The 21,605-nt window shown below is 43.0% G+C and overlaps 1 protein-coding gene and 1 long non-coding RNA gene across 4 annotated transcripts in view; one reads left to right on the top strand and one right to left on the bottom strand.

Annotated features, from left to right (window-relative positions):
• The window catches only part of PAH (phenylalanine hydroxylase), a 40,269-nt gene that overhangs the window by 13,171 nt on the left and 5,493 nt on the right, over nucleotides 1-21,605 (top strand). Inside the window, exons 3-11 of the mRNA XM_040560571.1 lie at nucleotides 1,115-1,298; nucleotides 7,526-7,614; nucleotides 9,794-9,861; nucleotides 12,686-12,882; nucleotides 13,270-13,405; nucleotides 14,989-15,058; nucleotides 17,819-17,875; nucleotides 18,856-18,951; nucleotides 19,308-19,441. Coding sequence (XP_040416505.1) covers nucleotides 1,115-1,298; nucleotides 7,526-7,614; nucleotides 9,794-9,861; nucleotides 12,686-12,882; nucleotides 13,270-13,405; nucleotides 14,989-15,058; nucleotides 17,819-17,875; nucleotides 18,856-18,951; nucleotides 19,308-19,441 — 1,031 coding nt within the window. The remainder of the gene's footprint in view (nucleotides 1-1,114; nucleotides 1,299-7,525; nucleotides 7,615-9,793; nucleotides 9,862-12,685; nucleotides 12,883-13,269; nucleotides 13,406-14,988; nucleotides 15,059-17,818; nucleotides 17,876-18,855; nucleotides 18,952-19,307; nucleotides 19,442-21,605) is intronic.
• The window catches only part of LOC121071822, a 45,809-nt gene continuing 28,136 nt past the window's right edge, over nucleotides 3,933-21,605 (bottom strand). For all 3 annotated transcript variants that reach the window (XR_005820804.1, XR_005820808.1, XR_005820807.1), the window contains 4 exons: nucleotides 12,493-12,709; nucleotides 10,789-10,846; nucleotides 7,498-7,612; nucleotides 3,933-6,450 (listed from right to left, as the gene is read on the bottom strand). This is a non-coding gene — a long non-coding RNA (uncharacterized LOC121071822). The remainder of the gene's footprint in view (nucleotides 6,451-7,497; nucleotides 7,613-10,788; nucleotides 10,847-12,492; nucleotides 12,710-21,605) is intronic.

The following is a 21,605-nucleotide window of genomic DNA, read 5'->3' on the forward strand; positions in this document are numbered from 1 at the left end:
AAAACCTCAGAGTTTAGCTAAACTGAGCTATATTTTCCTGGGCTTGCACTTAAATGACTGGGTTAATATGATTTTTAGTTACCTATTGCTTTACTCATATTGTCATGGCAGCAACTGAAGTCAGGTACCAACAGGCCATAGTTGTCATGGCTATGGTTGCCAACAGTTCCTTTCTTGAGAGCAAGGAGGCACTGCTTCTTGTCAGTGAAGGTCTTTGTTGAGACAGAATTTGACTTTCTGTGATAAAGAAAATATTTATTTATTTATTTATTTGTTTAATTTGTGTGTGTGCTGTAAGAGTGATCAGATTCTGGAGCAGGATGCCCAGGAAGGCTGTGAAGTCTCTAACCGTGGAGACATTAAAAACCCAACTAGTCCTGAACAACTGGCTTTCATGGAGCCTGCTTGAGTGGAGGTTTGGACTAGATGATCTCCAGAGGACCCTTCCACCATCAGTGACTATGCAATTTTGTGATTCTGTGATCCTAAAACACCCATATTTGTATTCCCATAACCATGGGCTACCTTTTTGGTGCAGATCCCTGTTTTCTGTTTCATCTCTGCCCAACACTTGCTCACAGCCCTGGAAGCTGTGCAGAGGGCTTTGCAGGTGACTGTACAGTGGCTTGGCAGAAGCTTAGCTCACAGGATGGTTCATTCCTTGCTTTTCCAAACTTCTTTAAAGATGCTCATAAATACAGCAATCACTTTCTCATAGGAGGGTGAAACTCCTATTTCTTGTGTTGATCCTGTGGAAATGTTCTTGTCCACACAGACAAGTTCCCAGCATGTACTCTCAGTACTGGTGTCACCATTTACAATAGAAATCCTATTTGCAACTTGTATCCTGCTGTCACCTTTTTCAAAGGTTTGTGTAGAAATGGTCTTTATGCTGATGCTATGTGCAAGGGTGAGTCACACATACTTCTCAGTTTTCCTTTTCATCTCTCTCCCTGTTCCGAAAATCCTCAGTCTAGTGGCTACGAGAGGTAAGTCTCTGCTTTTGAGTTATTTGTACTGTGCAGTATGGGTTGTTGACTGACACGAATTTTAGCTAGTCTTTATGTCATATTTCTTCCCCCAAACCCTGTGTAACCAAGATCTCTCCTCATAGGAAAAAGGTATAAACCTGACACACATTGAGTCTCGACCTTCCCGTCTCAACAAAGATGAGTATGAATTCTTCATTAACTTAGAAGGCAAGAATGTCCCAGCACTGGACAAGATCATCAAGTCCTTGAGAAATGATATTGGTGCAACAGTGCATGAGCTTTCACGAACAAAGAAGAAGGACACCGGTAAGGATATACTGGCAAGGATAATATTGAGAAGGAATATTTGTCGCATACTTAAATTACTTCTTTTTCTTCTAGCAAAGGAGTTACTCTTGGACCTGTGTGGCTGTTTCCCTCCCACTGCCTATTTTGTCCATATTGTTAGCTTTTTCATATGGAGGTTTTCTGTCAATATATGCCATTCTCCATTTTTGGCCATGATTTTGACTAGGTCTCTTGGCAACTGTTGTTACACTATTATATTTTCATCTATGTGTTTGGTTGACACCACTCCCAGTCCCTTAAAGACTGCCTTATTGCAGTGGGTTGATACACCAGTTGTTGCTCATTTGCTGACTCTTTACAAACTGTTTATTCAATGCATCCTTCAAAGTCCAGCCACCTTCCAAATTCTCCTTATTCAGGTAGGATCTGCTGACCAAGGGTAGCATAACAAAAAAAGAAAAATGACAGCAAAAGCTCTGACTGTTGTAGTGCCTCCCCCCTTGACAAATATCTCTGGGACCTCACAAATCACCATGGCACAAACCTTGTGGTGTAGTGTAGGTGACAAGAGCCCAGCCCCATGCATCCTCGGGGGCAGGGGGAGGGCTTACCCTCCTGTGCTCCCTGGGGCTGGTACACCCCTTTGAACACCTGGATTTACTTTCCAATTTCAATCTCATGAGCTCTGTCAGCAGGCCTTTGAAGCCCCTTCCTTTTGGGGCCCATGAACCTCTGGGCTGAGTTGAGAGGAGGGGAGGAAAAGTCCCCAGCAGTGGCCCTCCCCAGCTTCCCCTTCTCTCCTTTGCACAGTTATATGTGAGTCCAACATGGACTGTCTGCTTCTCCACTACTTGTGCTTGGGGATCCTCCTCACTCCTGCTATAGAAATTAGGGAGGCTCTGCCACCCACTTCAGTGGGACCAGGAATAACTCTTCATTACTGGAAGAAATCCAGGGGAGGCCAGTAGTAATCCTGCCTTTGGAGGGAAATAAGATTTTCTGAGTTGTCCGCACTCCTAATTTTTGATGGAGTTGAGGCTGCTTGGTACAGAGGTGGCTGCCCAGCACCCAGTCTGAGACATACTTAAATGCCTCTTCAGATAACAGATGTGATTTTAATAGGATTTCGGACTTTAAATACTTTAGGTCTGGATCTTCCTCTTCCTTCCTAGGAACAACATGAAAGAACATTAATACCTTTGTGAGATCAGTGCTGGTAATCCTTTTACCATCTCCTTTGTGTCTTCCCCATGACATTACATTTGAAGATGAAAAAGAAGAAGGCAAATACTCTTTGGAGTCAGTTCTCTCCATTCATGAGATAGGGGGACAAAGGGTTGATTAGCTGATTTATGATCATGTCAAATCAAAGACGTTTTCTCTTTGGGGATTTTTTATTTCCAGGAGAAATCTATAGGGCCTAGCAGGATTTGCCATTATGTTGTTTTTCTAGTTACTGTTAAGAAGATGTTAAAGTTATATATAAACAGAAGCCAGTCAGAAAGAGATGCGGCTCTAAATATCAGCCAGGAAGGTTTTGTGACTGAAATTCTGACCTCACAGAAGTCAGAACTCCCATGGTCTGCTGTAGGATTAAGTTTCACTGCATGTTACTGTGTTGATCAAAGCATTTTTTTGAGTTAGATTATCCTGTCAGTGCTGCAGAAAGGGACTTGATTCCCTTCCGTCTGAGAGGATAACTTGTGTTTGTTTGTTAGTTCCAATAACTCAGAAATAGCATAAAGTGGGAGCAACTTATTGCCAAGGAAAGAGAGGAAGATTGATATTTCTTCTTGCCCTTTCCCTTTTTCTTTTTTTCTTTCAATTTCAGCTTTTCTCATGAGTAGTAAGGGTCCAGTCAAACTGAAATCCCCAAAGAGCCATATTTGAAAGGTCAAAGAAGCACTGCGTAGGGGATGAACTGTGGGTGGCAAATTCCGGGCTAAGGCAGCTACAAGGGCAGACTGAAATGGGAGCAGACTGAACTGTAGGAAGAGTGGTAAGATGTTGTCCTTTATCTGTGATGGCATTAACAATTAATAGGCCTCATGGTGCCTTTTAGGTCAGCCTGACTTTCATATGTATCCTCCTGGCAAATCTGGTTGTAATCTACAGACATGCTTTTGTGAAATATTATTCCCAAAGCACAGAATGAGAGCAATACACCTCCAGGGAGAAAAATCTCAGGCAGTTGGTTCATGGGGATATCTTCACGCTCTGCTAGGTTAGCAGGTAAAGCTGGGAACGTTTTCTCCTGGAGCCAGTCTGGGGTCCCATGTGACCAATTCTCTCACCACTGCCTAAAGATGCTCTCAGTCCTTCCTTGTTAGGGATTCACTTAGCTCACACTCATGGTTTGAACAAAAACCCTTCTTTTAATCAGTTTCCCATAGGAAGCACACAGTGCCATTCTTGGAGCAGCGCTTTGTGGAAAGTCAAAGGAAATTACTGGCCTTTCCCCTTCTGAACAGCTTAGCATTAAACAAATGTGTGTTCTTTTTTGGCCAAAGTGTTAATGAAAACTTCCCCCTCCCCCCCTTCTTTTATAATCTGAACACTTTTTTTTTTTTTTTTTGTCTTTACTCTCTCAAAAGCTAAATGTAGATTTGGTTTCCCTTTTACACGCCCAAAGAGTTACAAATAGGAGGCTTGGATTGACAGTGTAATTTTAGCTATGAGCAGGCCAGCAAAATGCCATAAATCCAAAGGTAATTTCAGAACTCAAGTTGAGGTGGTCTAGCAGTCACTGGGCCAAAAACCTTTTGTAGAGATGGAAAGATTTGTTCTGAAAACACAGTGCATCTCTTCATGGCTCTTTTTGGAAACAAGCTAGATATCTGCAGACCTCTTGGAGCCCATGAATAAAAATAATTAAATATTATTCTGTTGCAGCATTAGGCAAATGCAGACAATTTATTGCATTTCTGAGACAGACTGGAGGCTGACGTTCTGTAGGGTCCTTGTTTGCTAAACCCTGAGGCTGGCCAAAGCATTTGGGACTGTTTAAAAAAGGGCTAAACCTGGGCCTTGAACTGCTATAAATTGCATAGACCTGTCTTTGACCCTCCTCACAATGGTCCAAATGGAGGAGCTCTACAGAAGTCCTCACTGCCCCTGTTTTGCTGCCCCTCATATAAATGGCTTATTAGCATTCTGCTAAGCATTTGACCCCATGGTAATTTGGTCACCACTTGGGTGTCCAGCACAATCCCATAAATGCTACCATTTCAGTTACAGACAAATCAATATTTATTACTGATCAGCCCACTTTTGCTCCTCGGACCTTCACAGAGGCCCAGTGTTGCAACAGCTTGCTCTGGCAATTCATTAATGGCCGTGCAGACAGACAGCAAGTCTGGCGAACGGGGCTGGAGGAGGATGTCGCAAACAAAATATGGGAGAGATTCAGCCAGGGGATAATTTGATTTGATCTTTTCAATAGTTGCTGTGGGGGCTGGGGTCAGCCTCCTGGCACACCACAGCTACGCAGAGGACGCAGTAGCTCTTTTGCACCCTGGTGCCTGTTGCCAGGGTTGTATGGACTTGGTGGCTGGGCCAGGGCTGTGCTCAGCATCTTTGATTCTTGTTGCCACAAGAGCTGAGAATGTTCAGGACTTAAGTCCAGCTATGCTGGTGCAAATAGCACAAAGCATCTTCACGATCCTTTTACAGCTTGCACCGTTTCACCCAGAGCAGGTCTCAGAGCTCAGAGCAGCACTCCCTGAGCTATCACAAGTGTCTGGGGGGGCTGGGAGGTGGGCAGAGATCTGCTGAAAATAGGTCCAGTACCTATACAGGCTCTGCACCTAAAAGATAAGATGCTGCACCTATGTAGAGGAAAAGCAAGCCACCCATCTCCATGCCTGAGACTGACACTGCATCAGCCTGGGCATCAGTCTGTCCCCCAGTTTATCACAACCTCTGCACCAAGTGCTTTGGGAAGCTTAAGAATAAAATATGTTTAATGAAAACAATTCATTCTTATACATCTATTCTATGGCTTCTTGAAGCTGGAATGATTCAATCTCTGCCCATCTAGATCTTTTTGACCCAGGGCAGCAAATCCCTAGTTATCATTGCTGAAATCCACTGCAGGCCTCAGCCTCCACTGGTTTGTCTGGACCCTTCAGATCATGATGCTTCCCTGAGAATAGTGGTTCCTCGCTTGAACACTGACAAGTGCTTTGCTGTGGGCTCTCAGACAGCTTTTTTTCTGGTGCCCAAAACATTTATCAGGATGCTTCACTGATGATAGTGGTTGTCAGCTTCCCTGACAGTGGTGAGTCTGAAGCACAAAGCAGTGAAGCGATCCCCCTACCTTCATGTAAAGGCCACTGCCAGAGCTGGGAGATGAACTCCGTGCCCTGCTGTGTATACAGAAAATAGGGGCAGGAGGGTTGGGTGGGTTCATCATTCATGAGGTATGTCTCTACTGACTCCTCTCTAGGACTCAGACACCCCTTTTTCTAATCGCCCTCACCACTGTTTTAACTCGAGGGGCTGGAGGTGCAGGAAGGTTACTAACAGCAAGGTGAGAGAGCATTTCTGGGGAAACTAGAGAGCTAGCAATAAACCCATCAGTCACTTGAGAAAGATTTTCCTCGGACTGCTGCTGCCATCTAGTGACTTGTGCTGGTCCGTCTGTTAGGGCAAAACAGGAGGCTGTGCAGCTTGAAAGGGGGTACCAAAGCCCACTTTTGCTGGGAGGAAGAAGGGGAGGCACAGAGGAAAGGGCTACGGAGCCAGGAGAGCCGCCTGTGTTGCCCGGCCTGCTGGAAATGAGACTTAGGGCTCGCAGCAGAAGCGTTGGATGGAGCCAGGCTGGCTGGATCCAGGCTGGAGGTGGGACAGCTGGTCAGGGGAGCAAGCCGTCTGTGTGGGGCTGAGCTGTGGCCACCCAAGGAGCTCCCTGTGCTGCTCCAGCCCCTCGATGCAGGTGCTTCACAGAAACGCAGAACCACAAGTGCCCTCTGTGCTGTGAAGTGCAGCAGAAAGAGCAAGGCTGAATAGTCCAGGAGGCAGAGTTATCCTCTTATCCCCTAGGTGGTCTGTTGGGGTCCAGGATGAGCCATGTCAGCGAGGCACTGTGGGGAGCTCATGTAGCAGCTGCCGGCAGACTGCTCAGAGGCTCCATCCTCAGAGGGAAGCTTTTCCTGGGGATCAGGTTCACCTGGGACAAAATGCAAAATAAAACGGGGAGGTATGGCTGAGTGGCAGTGCTCCCAGCTGAACAGAGCCACACAGAGCATTGAACTGTTTTGCTAGCTCTGTCTGAGCAAGTGACCCCTGTTCATGCAAGAAAGTCACTAAATGAACTGCCAACATTTTATTTATAGACTTCTGAGAGACCCTGGGCTTAAAGCAACAGAGCTTTGGGTGATATTAGCCTCATGGTCCATAGAGCTGACTTGTATGTGGTGTAGAGAGCACATGGAACATGATTACAGAGCCTGAGCATGGGGTGGAACTTTAATCAGGCCTGTTGTCCCTGTTCCTCAGAAAAAGTATGGTAGAACTGGAAACAGTACGTAGAAAAGTGATGGGAATGCTCAAGAACAGGCTGTGGTTTCTGTGCTAGAAATACTCAGGCAAGGTGTCAACCAGGATGAAGGATGGTAGATGGAGGAGATGACAGGGAGCTATAAAATCCTAGGTGTCCTGTAGGAGGTAAGGACAAATTAAGTTTGTGTGCAGGAATTAGTTAACATCAAATGAAATAATCAAGTTTTAAACGCAATAATACAATGCTAGTCTGAGTTATCAGGCTGACATTTATCATTTTATTTCATCATCCTAGCCTAAGTGAGGCCACCAAGTAAGTCTTAGAAAAAGATTTTCAGGGGGTCAAATAGTCTTGTATCCATCTTATTGTGGGATTTCTTGCCATTCCTTTGAAATGTCTGATTCTAGCTACTGTGAAAGCAAGGATAATCTAGAAAAAAATACTGTTTGGGTAAGTCAAGAAACCAGAATAATAAACAGAAAATCATAAACATTACAAACCAGCTCTGCGCCAAGGGCTAGACATTCCTGATGCTCTGTATTATTCCAACAGTACAAAACAGCCACAAATTCAAGACAATTTGCAGGGTTTGCTCTTGCCTCCTACTACAAGGAAAGGCCAATGCTGTCAGAAGTTAGACCCCTACATATTTATATTTATGATGAAGAAATGGAAAGACCAAAAGGTCCCAAACCAAGTAACAAAGAAGCATACCAGTCTCTATTTCTTTTCTGTTTTGCAGTACCATGGTTCCCAAGAAGTATCCAGGAGCTAGACAGATTTGCCAATCAGATTCTAAGCTATGGAGCGGAACTGGATGCTGACCATCCTGTAAGAAACAGAGCTTTGTGTTTTTAACATGTTTTTAGTTTGGGGATTGATTTTTTTTCCTCATTTACATTTGCTCTTATTTAAGACAAATATAGCAGACTAAGTCTCAGGCTTTTTGACAAGAAAGGTACATTTCTAGGGTTAGAATCAGCCAATCCTCGCTATGAAGTCGAGCAGACCAAAAGTTGCTTTAGTTTAAACAAATACTAGTAGACCTGAATAGTCACAGATATCATCAGAGCAAAAGGCCACCACAGGAACACTTCTGATTTTCCCACGTGGCTCTGATATGGTGACTTCAGACTCAGTTTGTGAATCACTGGCAACAAAAACTTCAGGAGCAGCATATCATATTCTGGAGATGGGAAGAGTGCTTTTTCATGGTTGGTCACATACATGATTGAGCTTAGTGCATTGTTATGTGGTTGTTAAATCTGTCGTGATTTTTGTATGGTGAGAAATAACAAAAGGAAAAGTCCCCATTTCAAAAAGTTTGTGGTTTAAATGGTAGTGTCAGATAGTTTTGTTCACTGGCCTAGCTGATAAAAAAAAAAAAAATTACATCAGTGGTTTTTCAGCTCTTCCAAATACAAGAATACTTGCTGCTTCTACTCCTTCTCCAAGCAAACAACAACTTATTTTCATTTGTCAAAACACACCGAGTTCCACACAGAGCAACAGAAATTGCTGCTATTAGTTTAATTGAGATAGGATGATTATAAATAAATTACATGCAGCGCAACAAAAATTGCTGCTATTAGTTTAATTGAGATGAGGTGATTAGTCATTCACTACCTATTGCTTAATTCAAGATGTGTTATGTATCATGTACAATGATTCATGATATTCAGTGCAGTCATATGAAAGGCAGAATGAAAGGAGATACACTGAGTCAATGGCCCCCTTGTGTGTCATGTGGGAATAGACCAAGACTGTATTTGGAAAAAAAAAAAAAAAAAAAAGAAACAAAAATATAGGTATTAAAAGGAATGAAGCATCTCTGCTTCAGTTTCTAGAATTATTCTGTGAGCAGTTTTATCCAGGTTACCTTAAAAAGAAGCCCAACTGCTGGGGTAAATAGGCAAGACAGCACATAGGGTGCAGAAAGAAAGAAATTAAAAGAGCTTGTGTTGGGATTTAACCACAAATACCAGGTTAATCCAGGACAGTGCATTTTTTAGGCTATTGGCTGCCTTTGTTTGCCTAGCACTCTTTGATCTGCACTGTGCTTTAGCTATCTCCTGTACCTGGTTGTGTTTCATGGCCAATCAGTCCTGTTGTGCCATGCACCTCTGAGGTGCATTCATGAACTGAAGCAGTGCCCACGGAGTTGTAGCCATTTGCCTTGCAGAAGTGTCTTCTATCTGGGAAGGACATTTTTCTGCTTTAGGTGGTGAAGACACTCCTAGCCCTGAGGAACCAATAATAAATTGCAAATTGGGACAGGAGAATGGTTATTCCAGGAGAAGATTTACAGATTATATTTCTTATCTCTGGTAATACAGGTAATTAGTTGCAAAGGTCAAACTGACAACCACAAGGTCTATTACACATTCTCTATAGTAATTAATCCCCTTCAAATGATTGATTTTGTAGCACAAATAGGGCTTTTTGGTTAGCTAGGTGCTTACCATTCTTCTAACATTTTGAAAACAAGCACCTTGAAACATTGTTCATGCTGAAAAAATGCCTAAAAGGTCTGCCTGAGCGGATGAGTGTGTTTCTAATATCGTTTAGCTCTGCTTCTCTAGACCAGCCAAGCTGTGCTGGCAACTGTGACAAGTTTCATGACAAACCAGAAGGGCATCTTTATCTGAGGGTTGTTTATATGGTGCATTGCTCTTGCGGTAGCACCCTGCCTATGTTGTAAAGGAGAATGTTTCCCTTTTTCGTAGCAAGTAGAAGTGACAAAACAAAAGGGCTTGAGGGTGAGAAGGGCTGGGAGGCTGCAGCTGAACAGCTGCCCCGCAGACAGGGAAGGAGCAGTGCCCTTTGCAAGCGGGGTGTAGTGGAGCCAGGCAGGATGGAGGCAGCTTCCCACACCTCCTCCTACACTTATGTCGCTCCCCAGGCAGCTTGCTGCTCCCTTGGGCCAGCCATGCCTGAGGGTGTTCAGCAGGAGGAAGGCTGTTCACCACCTGCACTTACACAGGGACTGACTGTCACTGTTTCTCTTTAGGGGTTCAAAGATCCTGTGTACCGGGCCCGGAGGAAGGAGTTTGCAGATATCGCCTACAACTACAGACAGTGAGTGCTCAGTGTGTGGGCAGAAAGCTAGCCTGTATCTCCTGCCCTCTCCTGGGGCTCTCGTCCTGTTGGCAGTCCCTGTTTTTCCACAAGCATCCTCCTGCTGCTGGCTTTTCTCTGGCATGTGTTTAAATCTTCCAGTTCATGTATTTATCCCCAAATAGCAGTAAAACAAAAGTAAATTGTTGTAGGCACACGTTCAGATGAGAACATTGCCTCCTCTCTTTCCCCACAACACCCCTCTTCCCCTGGCTTTGTTGTCTAATTGAGCAGCAGACTCAGTTGCTACTACAAAGACCTGAGCATTGAATAAAGCTGCTTCTGGTATCCTCCCCATTAAACCGGGACTGGGGGAGGAGTGCCTATCATTTACATTAAAGCAGGAGCTGCATACACTATTAAAATAATGAATAACTTATGGTTCTGATGCTAATCCAGTGCCTGATACTCTACTTTTATCATGTCTGACCCAGCTGCAATCAGCAATTTGGGCTCTCATTTCCCAAGAAAAATAAATGAATAGAGATGATAAATTCATTTAGAACAGGCTTGCTTGATTGCTTTCAGTGATCAAATCTGGAGGAGATAAAATTCTGCTCCCAGAGCCACTCACACATTTACATCAGTAATACTGGGCCTGATTCTTGCTGAGACTGGTAAAAATTGTGATTGCAAAGGATAAGGTAACATATGTTGTACATTTAGGGATCCACTTCGCACAGGACTGTGATGAAAAGATAGTCTCTGAGCCAAAAAGCTCATAATGCTCATAAAATGAGACAAAATTGGTGTGATTGATGTAAAGTGAAAAAAGTCAGGTGAAAAAAGTCAGAAGCCCATTTTGTGGCTGGAAGAATTGGATAAGGCTTTGTGGCCAAATATGAATGGATCTAGTTTCCACTTATACATATCCCATAGAAGATTTACCTTTCCTGCTTAACAGATAGCAAATTCTGGTCTCTAGTTTGTAGGCTTTCGTTAAATCCTAGAAAAATAAAACAAAAATAAGATAATACTCATATCCTCCCCCCACCCCACCACCACCCCTCCAGTATTCAACCTGAAACCAGCAAACCAGTTTAGGAAGATGAAACCATTACATTCCAAGATACAACTACTTAATATTTTGTCTGTTATCCAGATCCTCAGACACATTGAAGGCTACACAGGCTTGGACCTCTGTGAAATTCTAGGACTTTTCAATAAGGTCTTTCAGTAATAGAGTAATGAACAGAGTGTGAAAGCCCACATTTGGGCTTCTGGGTCTTGTGGAAAGAAAGTACATGTATTTAGTGACTTTGGATGCTGATTCAGGGAGAACCAAATGGGTAACGTTCTTGCCCTGGGTGCTACACATGGCAGATGACTTACAGGGTCTGCAGCAGGAGAGCAGAGGCCAAGGGAGTGTCTCTTGCATGGTAGGGACAGGGGCACAGAGAACTGGGCAGGAAGAGAGGGACAACCAAAACTATGAGGCATTGTGGGAAGTATCTGAAAAAGCAAAATGCTTAGCTTGTGAAGTCAGCTACAAAGGTGAGGTAGGTCTGTGGTCAGTTTTTTCATACTCCTCCTTATCAATTTAATCTTCTTCTGTGCCCCCCCTCTTTTGCACTTCTTTTGTCCTCCTGTTTGTGTCTCTCTGCCTTCTTTGCTCCTCTCTGCCTTTGCTCTTTTGCCTTCTTTCTCGGTACATTTACCTGTCATTTTTGTTGAATGCCTCATTTCCCTGAGTTGTCTCTTCTTTGCCTTTAGCTTGCCTCTTCCTTCTGCCTTCATTAGCTTCTGGCCCTGTTCATTCTTGCAATTTTTTAATTGAAATTTGAAAAGTTTTAAGCCAATAATTTTCCCCTGTAGCCCTGGAAGGTGGCTGAGGATTACTTAGGAGTGTTACAGGAACAAAAATCCCCAAGCAATCCTCGTAATTCAATGTGATGTTTAAAGCTCCACAAATCAAAGAAGGACTGATACAGAGATGCAGAAAATTATGGTACTCCAGAGGAGCTGCCCTGAGGCTCAAGGGGAAAATGAGGGGGTGGGAGAGGGTAGGGTGTCATCGATAGTTTAACAATGGATCTCTGGGGCTTGGAAAGCTCCGGCATTATTCCAGCAGTGATGTTAACCCTATTAAGTTACTTAAAACCCTTTGATTTTTCAAAGCTGTTGGATTCACCTATGGCCCTATCATTATGGCTAAGAAATTGACTATTCACAGGAGGCCAAAACACATTGCTTGGGATTGTCTAATTCGTGCTAGCTTCAACATGAGCTAAGTACATGGAGGCCTGAGGGTGAGATTTGACACAAAATTACTCATTACAATTAAAAAAAAAAAAAAAGAGTCAAACTGGCTGAAGTCTGCATCTGTTGTAGCATAAAGCACAGCTCAGAATTTCTCTGACTGCCATGAAACAGACTTTTCTGGAGCTGGTGGTTTCCCTGTTGTAACAAAGACAATTAATATAGTGTGCATTAGAGCAAGAAATACAACAGCTGTTCCATGGTTAGAAATTGAAAGAAATTGAAACCATCAGCCAGAGAATATTTTTAGAAGAATGTCTTGATAAGACAAATAAGCACTAATTTATTTGTATCACAGTAATGCAAGGGGTTGGCTAGAGGCCAGTATCTCACCTGAGGTCAGTAGAGTTCTTCTCAGTCAGTGCCTAGGGGCAAGTCCTTTTGCACCTCCATGTCAGAGAAAAGGCATCTCCCTTCCTGCACCAGCAGCTCCTGACCAGCCCATGTAGAGCTCCTGAGTATGATGCTGGTGGCATAGGACACTTTCTCTGTCACTCCTATGGAGAATATCCATATTTGTTTTCAGTGGCCAACCTATTCCTCGAGTCACCTACACAGAAGAAGAAAAGAAAACATGGGGCACCGTCTTCAGGGAGCTCAAGAGTCTCTATCCAACTCATGCTTGTTATGAACATAACCATGTGTTCCCACTGCTAGAGAAGTACTGTGGCTACCGGGAGGATAACATTCCCCAGCTTGAAGATATTTCAAAATTCTTGCAGAGTAAGTTTGAAGCACATGAAAAAAGAATAACATATATATATATATATATATAAACATACCTCTTCTGTCAGTTGGGGTGGTGTTTTCACAGACAGACAAGCAGTATCTGCTCAATTGTAGGCTTCCTGCGAGCACTTGGGCGCATTCTTTAGCCTGTGCCTCAGGTCCCTCTCAAAAACTTTCGAAAGTACATTGGTATTGACGTTCAGATACTATGATGGTGGTACACATGGGTAGAAAATTCCCTGCTCTTTCACAACTAAACTCTGTTTAATATAGTGAGGGCAAAGAAAACAATTAACAACTTTATTCTACTGTGAGGAGTCCAGATAAGGATAAATCAAGTACACTGGGTGCTTTTAACATGCCATCTTTCTGTCTCTTCAGCCTGCACTGGATTTCGCCTGCGTCCTGTTGCAGGCTTGCTCTCCTCTCGGGATTTCTTGGCTGGGTTGGCATTCCGAGTATTTCACTCTACACAGTATATTCGCCATGCGTCCAAACCTATGTACACACCAGAGCCGTAAGTACTTTGGCACAGAAAGTACATAAAGTCATAGGAGACTAGCAATAGGGTCGGGCCAACTGATAATAACCATGTGGGACTCCAGAGCACTCCTGGGAACAGTTAATGGAAAGCAGCCAAGCGACTGCTCTCTTCTGAAAACATTTTTGGAAGATTTCTAGTCTTTTTAGTAAGCTGTATCCTCTTCTGCAAGTTCTTCTGGGATTGATCAGACAGTTCTACTAACTGAAGACATGCTTGTGTGGTGGCTGGGAGGAAGCAGAGCAGCATACAAAAGCATTTAACTTAGCTATTAACACCCAAAGCAGTGGTGTGAAATCTAGTGCAGGAATGACTCAACATGTTGCAAGCAAGCTTCTGGCAGCAACATAGAAGAAGCCCAGATCAGTGACCCCTTCTCTTTTTCAGTTTTATATTGTAATATTTCTGTCTGTTCCTGTCCTTTTCCACTTGCTATTAAAAAAGAAAAAAAAAAGAAAAAAAAAGGTTACCTTCTTCCTCTGCTTTGTATTATTGCAATTCTTCCTCCCTTTCCATAATATTTCTTTTCTCTCTACTTCTTCCCACAGCCTCCCTTTCCCCTTCATTTTTCCACTCCTTATTCTTCTGTTTTTTCTGCTTGTGTCTCTTTACCCTGTTCCCATACTGCACAAAGCCATACTGAAATCTGCCTCGCTCTCATCTCCTCACAAAATGCCCAGGCAAATAGGGACTGACTGTAGAGTGGAAAGCCTTACCACAGCCCCTGCTGTTATGCAGTGCCTGCAAGTCTTGCGCTGTCTCCTGAAGGGTCCAGTGAATGCCATCTTTCACAGCGTGGCTTACATCTTTCCCTCTGAGTCCCTTGCCTCTCAAATCTCCAGTTTAATTCTTGTTGACTGGGCTGTTCTCCTGGGCATGCATCTCCTTGAATATCTGCTCTTCAAGTATCTGCCCTATAGAAGTCTTCCACAGACCTTGCTTTCCTGGGAGCATCTCATCCCTCTTGCCTTTCTGTCTCACTAAACTGCTTCTGGGTCTTTGAAAACTCTAGCAGTCCCTAGGTGAGCTCTTCCCCAAACACATCTGTTCAGCTGCCAACTTCAACTTGTAGTGAAAGGAGTCCCACCTAAGGAAGAATGAGTCCCCAACTCCTAGTATGAGGCTCTGGGCCTGAACAGGGGCTGGGGTTGAGCTCCTGAGGTGCATGTTGACACTACAATGAGTTGTCTTAGTTGCTTGAGCTACATTTAGAGCTATTTCCTGCCCTTGAGATTGAAAAGCACGTTTCCTTTGGTGGGGTGATATCTTCCTGGTCTTTTGTGAGCTGGGGAAGTGAACAGTTGAAAGGACAGTTTTCTTCCAAAAGGAAAACAAATGATACACCATCCTTCCTCTGAGGCATCTGTGAGGATAAAACCACTAAAAAGCCTTAAGAGTGCAAACCTTGACCTCACAAGAGTCAAGTTAGAGCAAAAATGTTTGCCCATAAGTCCTGAGCATTATTTGCTGATAGGAGTGCATGCACTGCACTCCTGACTATATGTGGACTCTAGGGCTGGACTTTGCCTAAATTATTCAGATGTCATGTTTTCCTGCAGTGATATTTGCCATGAGCTGCTAGGACATGTGCCTCTTTTTGCTGATCCCAGTTTTGCTCAGTTTTCCCAGGTAAGTTATTCATCAGTTATGCTATTTTTATAACTGAACACACCAGAGCTGAAGCAATTCAGAGGATGAACTAAGAGCTATGAGGGATGGGATGGTGTGGCGGGAAATTCACCTTTAAGCTTATTGTTTAAGAGTGACTGAGGTCAGCTGAGTCTCCTTTTCCAAATAACAGGTGGTATTAACTATTTTCCTTTCTCTTTGGTCATCTGAGATTGTCATGGATAGGTATTCCAGAGAGTGGTGGTGAATGGAGTTAAATCCAGCTGGCGACCAGTCACCATTGGTGTTCCCCAGGAGTCAGTGTTGGGGCCCATCCTCTTTAATGTCTTTATTGTTGATTTGGATGAAGGAATTGAGTGCACCCTCAATAAATTTGCAGACAACACCAAGCTGGGGGGATCTGCTGGAGGGTAGGAAGGCCCTGCAGAGGGACCTGGACAGGATGGGTTGATGGGCAGAGGCCAGTGGGATGAGGTTCAACATGGCTAGGTGCTGGGTCCTGCACTTTGGCCACAACAACCCTATGCAGCACTACAGGCTTTGGGCAGAGAGGCTGGAAAGCTGTGTAGAGGAAAAGGATCTGGGGGCGTTGGTCGATGCTTGCCTGAACATGAGCCAGCAGTGTGCCCAGGTGGCCAAGAAGGCCAATGGCATCCTGGCTTGTATCAGGAATAGTGCACCTGGAGGTGATCGTCCCCCTGTACTTGGCTCTGGTGAGGCCGCACCTCAGGTACTGTGTTCAGCTTTGGGCCCCTCAGTACAAGAAGGACATCGAGGCCCTGGAGCATGTCCAGAGAAGGGCTACAAAGCTGGTGAAGGGCCTGGAACACAAGTCCTGTGAGGAGTGGCTGAGGGACCTGAGGTTGTTTAGTCTGGAGAAGAGGAGGCTCAGGGGAGACCTTATTGCTCTCTACAATTACCTGAAAGGAAGTTGTGGGGAGCTGGGGGTCAGCCTCTTCTTGCAGATAACTAGTGATAGGACTAGAGGGAATGGCCTCAAGTTGCACTAGAGGAGGTTTAGGTTGGAAATGAGGAGACATTTCTTCTCAGAAGAGCAGTCAAGCATTGGAACGGGTTACCCAGGGAAGTGGTGGTGTCATTGTCCCAGGGCGTGTTTAAGGAAAGGTTGGATGTGGTGCTTAGGGACATGATTTAGTGGGTGACATTGGTAGTAGGAGGATGGTTGGACCAGATGATCTTGGAGGTCTTTTCCAACCTTACTGATTCTGTGATTCTATTCTATTGAAATGATGAATGTTTGCAGTTGGTAGCTTCATAAGAGTAGTGAAGAAACAACCCAGAACATAGGGGAGAGCATTGCTGCATTCCTGACAACAGCTGATGTCACGCAGGCTGTGAATCAGGGTTTATTTACTGCTTGAAATCTAGACAAAAGTCACATGTGTGAACTTATGTACCCATGCGCCAAATGTTTGTCTTGTGTGGGTTGTTTTTTACAGGCAAATCCTTTGTGAAGAATTCATCTAAAACCTTCTTTGTAGATGTTGATCTGTCTGGGGAAAGTTAAATGGCTCGTGATTCAAATGAGTTATTGCTCCATCTTGTAGCCCAAACGATAGGGAAAGTGAAGAATTTTTATTTATTTATTTATTTATTTTTCTGTTGAAGCTACAGAGAAGTCTATCACAGAGGATGTCAAGTGAGGAACTGTCCCATTTGCAAATGTGTGAGAAGGCTGGAGAAGAGCTTTCTCTTTGCTGGTGTTAATGTCTCTGGAAAAGAAGCCAAACCTCAGGGAAGGAGTAAATTTAGGCTACATCTTACCAGAAAACAAGAAAAGACAGACAGACAGAAAGAAAGAAAGACAAGAAGAGAAACACAAGAGAGACAGAAATAAAGACAGAAAGAATGATTGAGGATGGAAGGATGGGAGGTCAAGAAGGACAGAAAGATGGAAGTATGGAAGAAGGGAAAGAAGGGGACATAGCTTTTATGTAACAACCTGCTCACAAGACAGAAGTTAACCTGCTTTAGCTATTAGCACTCAGTATTGACCTCAGGCTCTGTGCTTCCCCATGGCCAGGGATTCCTTCAAAATAGGCCCTACTGCACTTTGGCTTATTGGGATTTGACATATTTGACATATTTGACAATAGCTGCACTAATGCTTTTGGTTTGGGAAAGGGTAATGGGGGTGGGGGCTCTGATTTTACATTGTGTAGTCCTCACTGGAGCAAACTGAGAAAGATACCTGGTTATATACAGTCTCATGTAGCTGTCCTCTGAATCCAGCTATAGCACGCCTCCTGGGAAAGTTTCTATTACCTCCCAAGGTATGAATGAGCTCTTTCAAATCATGCCCTGTCATTCAGGAAAAAAACACACATCTTTCAAGGCTGCAAGAAACCTCCTGCAATCCGGACCCATCAAAGCAAAAATAAATATTTAAGCTGTATGGATGTGATTGATTTATCTCCTTTTGACTGTATCATTCTCTTGGGTGTGCATTTTGGGCTTGATCAAAAGTCTGTCAAAGCAAGGGGAGAATTTTGTTTGACTTCAATGGCTTTTGTACCAAGCACAAAGAACTATGCCTTGTAAATGACATTTAGACAGGACCCTTTTGTTCATTTCTGGAGAGATTTCTGGTTTAAAATTGATGTTGCACGATAGGAACATGTCCTGTAAACATTTGTGTGTGGTAGTAAGTGATGGTAACATTTAAAATGTGAGAAATTACATAAGACAGGAAGAATGTTTGCAATAAATGGCTTGAAGAATAATGGTTTATTGTTACAGGAAATTGGACTGGCATCTCTGGGAGCTCCAGATGATTTCATCGAGAAACTTGCTACGGTAATTTAATAAATGAGGGCCCAATTTTCCAAAGCACCCTGTGTTGTTTGATTCTGCTGCCACTGAAGTCACTGATAGAACTCCCATAGAGTTGAATGGGAACAGAGTGAAGTCCATAATTGGAAAACCCCACCCTGAAACAGTTACATTAAAGAAAAATAATTTTGGCACCACTTACTTGAAGTGACAGCTGTGATTAAACACAGAGGGACAGACAAGACTTCCTCCAGCACAAACATATTGGGCAAGAGGAGATTACATGTTACTACATGCCCCCAGTGAATTTCAGGAGACAGCTTCATTAGCTGTTCTACCTGCTAGTGTTCCTTTTCTTCTGCCCTGACAGGCAGATAAGGTAATGCTTTACCTGAATCCTGCTCTGAGAGAAATGCGACTCCAAATGAAAATCAGGACACGCCTATGAGATTAGTGTCACCAGTGCCAGCTCACCTGGCAGAGTACTGCAGCATCTTTGCTGTTTCTGATAGATGAAGTAGTTTTCCTGAGGCGAGGCGGGGCATGTATCCCTTCAAACACATAGTAGCGAACCAAAAAGTCAAGCTAGGCCACACACTAATGTCTTCTATTGCGCTAACGGCTCGTTTCCCTCTGTGCTGCTGCAGCTAGATGCCCTCTGTGTAAAACACGAAACAAACTGCTATCATCAAAGGTTCAAACTTCAATTGAGTTGGCCAGACAAAGTGAAATTTTATTGCTATAGTTTCATCGTCTCTGCTCTGTTGACAAATGTAAGCACAGTAAAACACAACTGCATTTGTCAGGAAAATGAATTTGCACTGTGGCCCTTCCAGGAGAAGAATTTCAGTCTGTGAGGATGTTTATTGTATTTATGCAGTTGATATTTGACACACTGTAATATTTTAAATAGAAATGCAAATTCTAAACACATTCAAATCAATGATGTGTCCCTGCCCATTTTGATCACGGAATCATATGCTTCTCTCTAAATTTCTTTCTAGGTTTATTGGTTTACGGTGGAGTTTGGACTATGTAAGGAAGGCGATTCACTAAAGGCATATGGTGCAGGGCTGCTGTCTTCATTTGGGGAGCTACAGGTGTGTTCTATAAAACATTTCGAAGATGAGACGTTGTTCATACCTGGGTTTTTATAATTGCTCAAATTTCTCTTCCAGATACGTTCAGACCCTTATTTTCCTTCATACTTTGTGCACACAAGTAGCATATAATGTCATAGTTCATTGAAGTGCTCTACCTAATAGATGTGTCAGTGTATTTATAGACAAAGGGCTCATAGCTGCTTCTTTCCTAGTAAGTCACTGTGTCATTGGTATTCCACAGCAGCAAGTCTTCCCTCTGAGAAACTGGGTGGTATTCAGTAGCTCTATCTTTCTTTCACAGCAACTTAAAGCACTTTTAAACTGAAACAAATTTCTTACCCTTTTGCTCATAGTACTGTTTATCAAGTAAACCTGAGATTCAGCCTCTTGTCCTGGAGAAGACTGCTGTGCAGAAGTACCCTGTTACTGAGTTCCAGCCTGTCTACTTTGTTGCTGAAAGTTTTAAAGATGCAAAAGAAAAGCTAAGGTAATCCAGTCATTCCATATATGATGCAATTTCTCGACCTCTGCAAACACAATGGAACTCATTGCCATAACAGGTATTGGGTTGACAGGTATTGTTTTGAGAGGCTTTATAATAAGTTCTTCAGTGCTCAAAGAGACTTAGCAGTTGTTACGCTAAAAATTTTGTTATGGGGAATGAGGGGAACATACCTTTTATATGAAGCCAAGAATTTCTGCTTATCCTAATCGAGTTTCATCAGTATAACCAAAATACATCCGAAAAAATCCTTGTAAGTCCAATTGCACTGATAGTAACACATAGGTTCAAAGCTAGCTAATTAATGGAGAACAAGTCTCTTCAACATTGCTATGGTTAAAATTTGTTATAAAAATTATCTCCTAGTATATTCTCCTTTTCTACTGAAGTTCTGCCCACCCTTACATTTTCTTTTGTGTCCTAACGTCAATGGTTTCAGTCTGGTGGTGGTGGGTGGAGTTGTCAAGTAATCAGCATCTGTTGAGGTCTTCAGGGCAGAGCTGTGATACTAATGAATAGAGTTTCTTTCTCTCTTTTGTGAGGAGGAGAAAGGTGTTGATGTTCTTGATGCTTTGTTTCTCCCTCTTGAGTCCAAGGTGTGCTCAGGGCCATTTTTATGCTCTCTCACATTCTTTATAGCTTACTTTTTCTACATTGTTCTGAAAATATGTTTTACTTCTGACTTTACAAATATATGTTAAATATTATTTTAGGTCTTTATTTTTTTTTTCTCAGCTCCTAAATTACTATGAGTGACTGACCAGTGGGGAGTTGGAGAGTTGTTAATAGCCTGATAGCCCAGGGACCACAGCATCATCCTATGCTCATGCCTTTAAGACCTGTTATCAGCCCATGCCAGTAGTTCTTTATGTTCCATTATTACTTTAGGGCCAGATTTAGTTCACTCTGTACAGCACAACTGCGTGATATTCCTGCCTATACGGAAATTATTAACAGTAGGCATTATAGCACACAATTATTCAGAATTGAGCTAAACTAAAACAAATTAGGTAATAGCTACATGGTCATTAGACAATTGCTATTACAGCTAAACAAATGTCCAAGCAAGTCTAATAACCTTCATCCTGAGACCTCTGTTGTTAGCTTAATACAGAGCCTCCAGCTTGTTAACCAGCAGTGTGTTTACGAGCCTACAGGGCTACACAGTAAATGTTTCAGTCATCTGTGACTCAAATATAAATTCAGTTCCAATTCAACAAGACTTTGAAGTAATGGCCCAGGTTCAGTTCTGGTTCTTTAGACAGGACTGGTTCGGACTGCATTTGTGGTTCAGCTTGGGTTCCACCTCACAGCAATATTTCTATTTTTGTTTAAAAACAACAACAACAACATTCTTTCTGGATGTTAGCCAAGCCACTGGGGGTTAGCCTTGTTCGCACTCAACAAATCTTTCACATGAGATGCCATACAGGGACTTGCCTCAGACCTGCCATCTTTTCTTTCTTTCTCTCTCTCTCACAGATGAACACATACCAAGACCCAAAACATTTTGCTGTCCTAGGCTCCTCAGCTTCTAGGTCTTCCTAGCTACCTCCCCTGCTTTTTCCTCAGTCATCATAAACCTACAGCCTCTACTCCTACCATTTGCTCTGGGGCAATACTTGAGAAAGACAGCTTTCTCTTCTGGTTTATGCTATTAATATCCTGCACACATTTTCTATCTTCTCTGTGTACTTCTCACTGAAATGAACTGATAAGAACTGATAAGCAAGCTCCTTAAAAAAAGTGTAAGATGTTGCATTGCTCTATAAAAAGGATCTTGGGGCTTCTTTAATTTGTTTCAAAGATGAAATTGGAGAACTGGTTAAACTGAAAGACGTGACCAGGTTGGTCCAATGCCTGTGTTGGCGGGTTATGCTTGGGTGCACATTTGTGTGTGTGTGTAACAGAAAACCTTCCTGAGAAATTCTTCTGAGGCAGACCTGGAAATTTCATATTGAGATATGCATCTCCTAATAAGAATCTTACTTTCAGCTGAGATTTAGGAAGACTGTCTTCTAAAGTGGATCTGTCCCCTTAGAAAAACACCGCTAAACACTTTCATCATAGCCAACCTAATTTTTTTTTACTGTCACACCTTGTGGCCTGTTCACACTGAAATCTGTTTGAAACAAGAGTTTTAGCTGAT

This window comes from Cygnus olor, chromosome 1, assembly GCF_009769625.2.
Source record: "Cygnus olor isolate bCygOlo1 chromosome 1, bCygOlo1.pri.v2, whole genome shotgun sequence".
NCBI lineage: Eukaryota > Metazoa > Chordata > Aves > Anseriformes > Anatidae > Cygnus > Cygnus olor.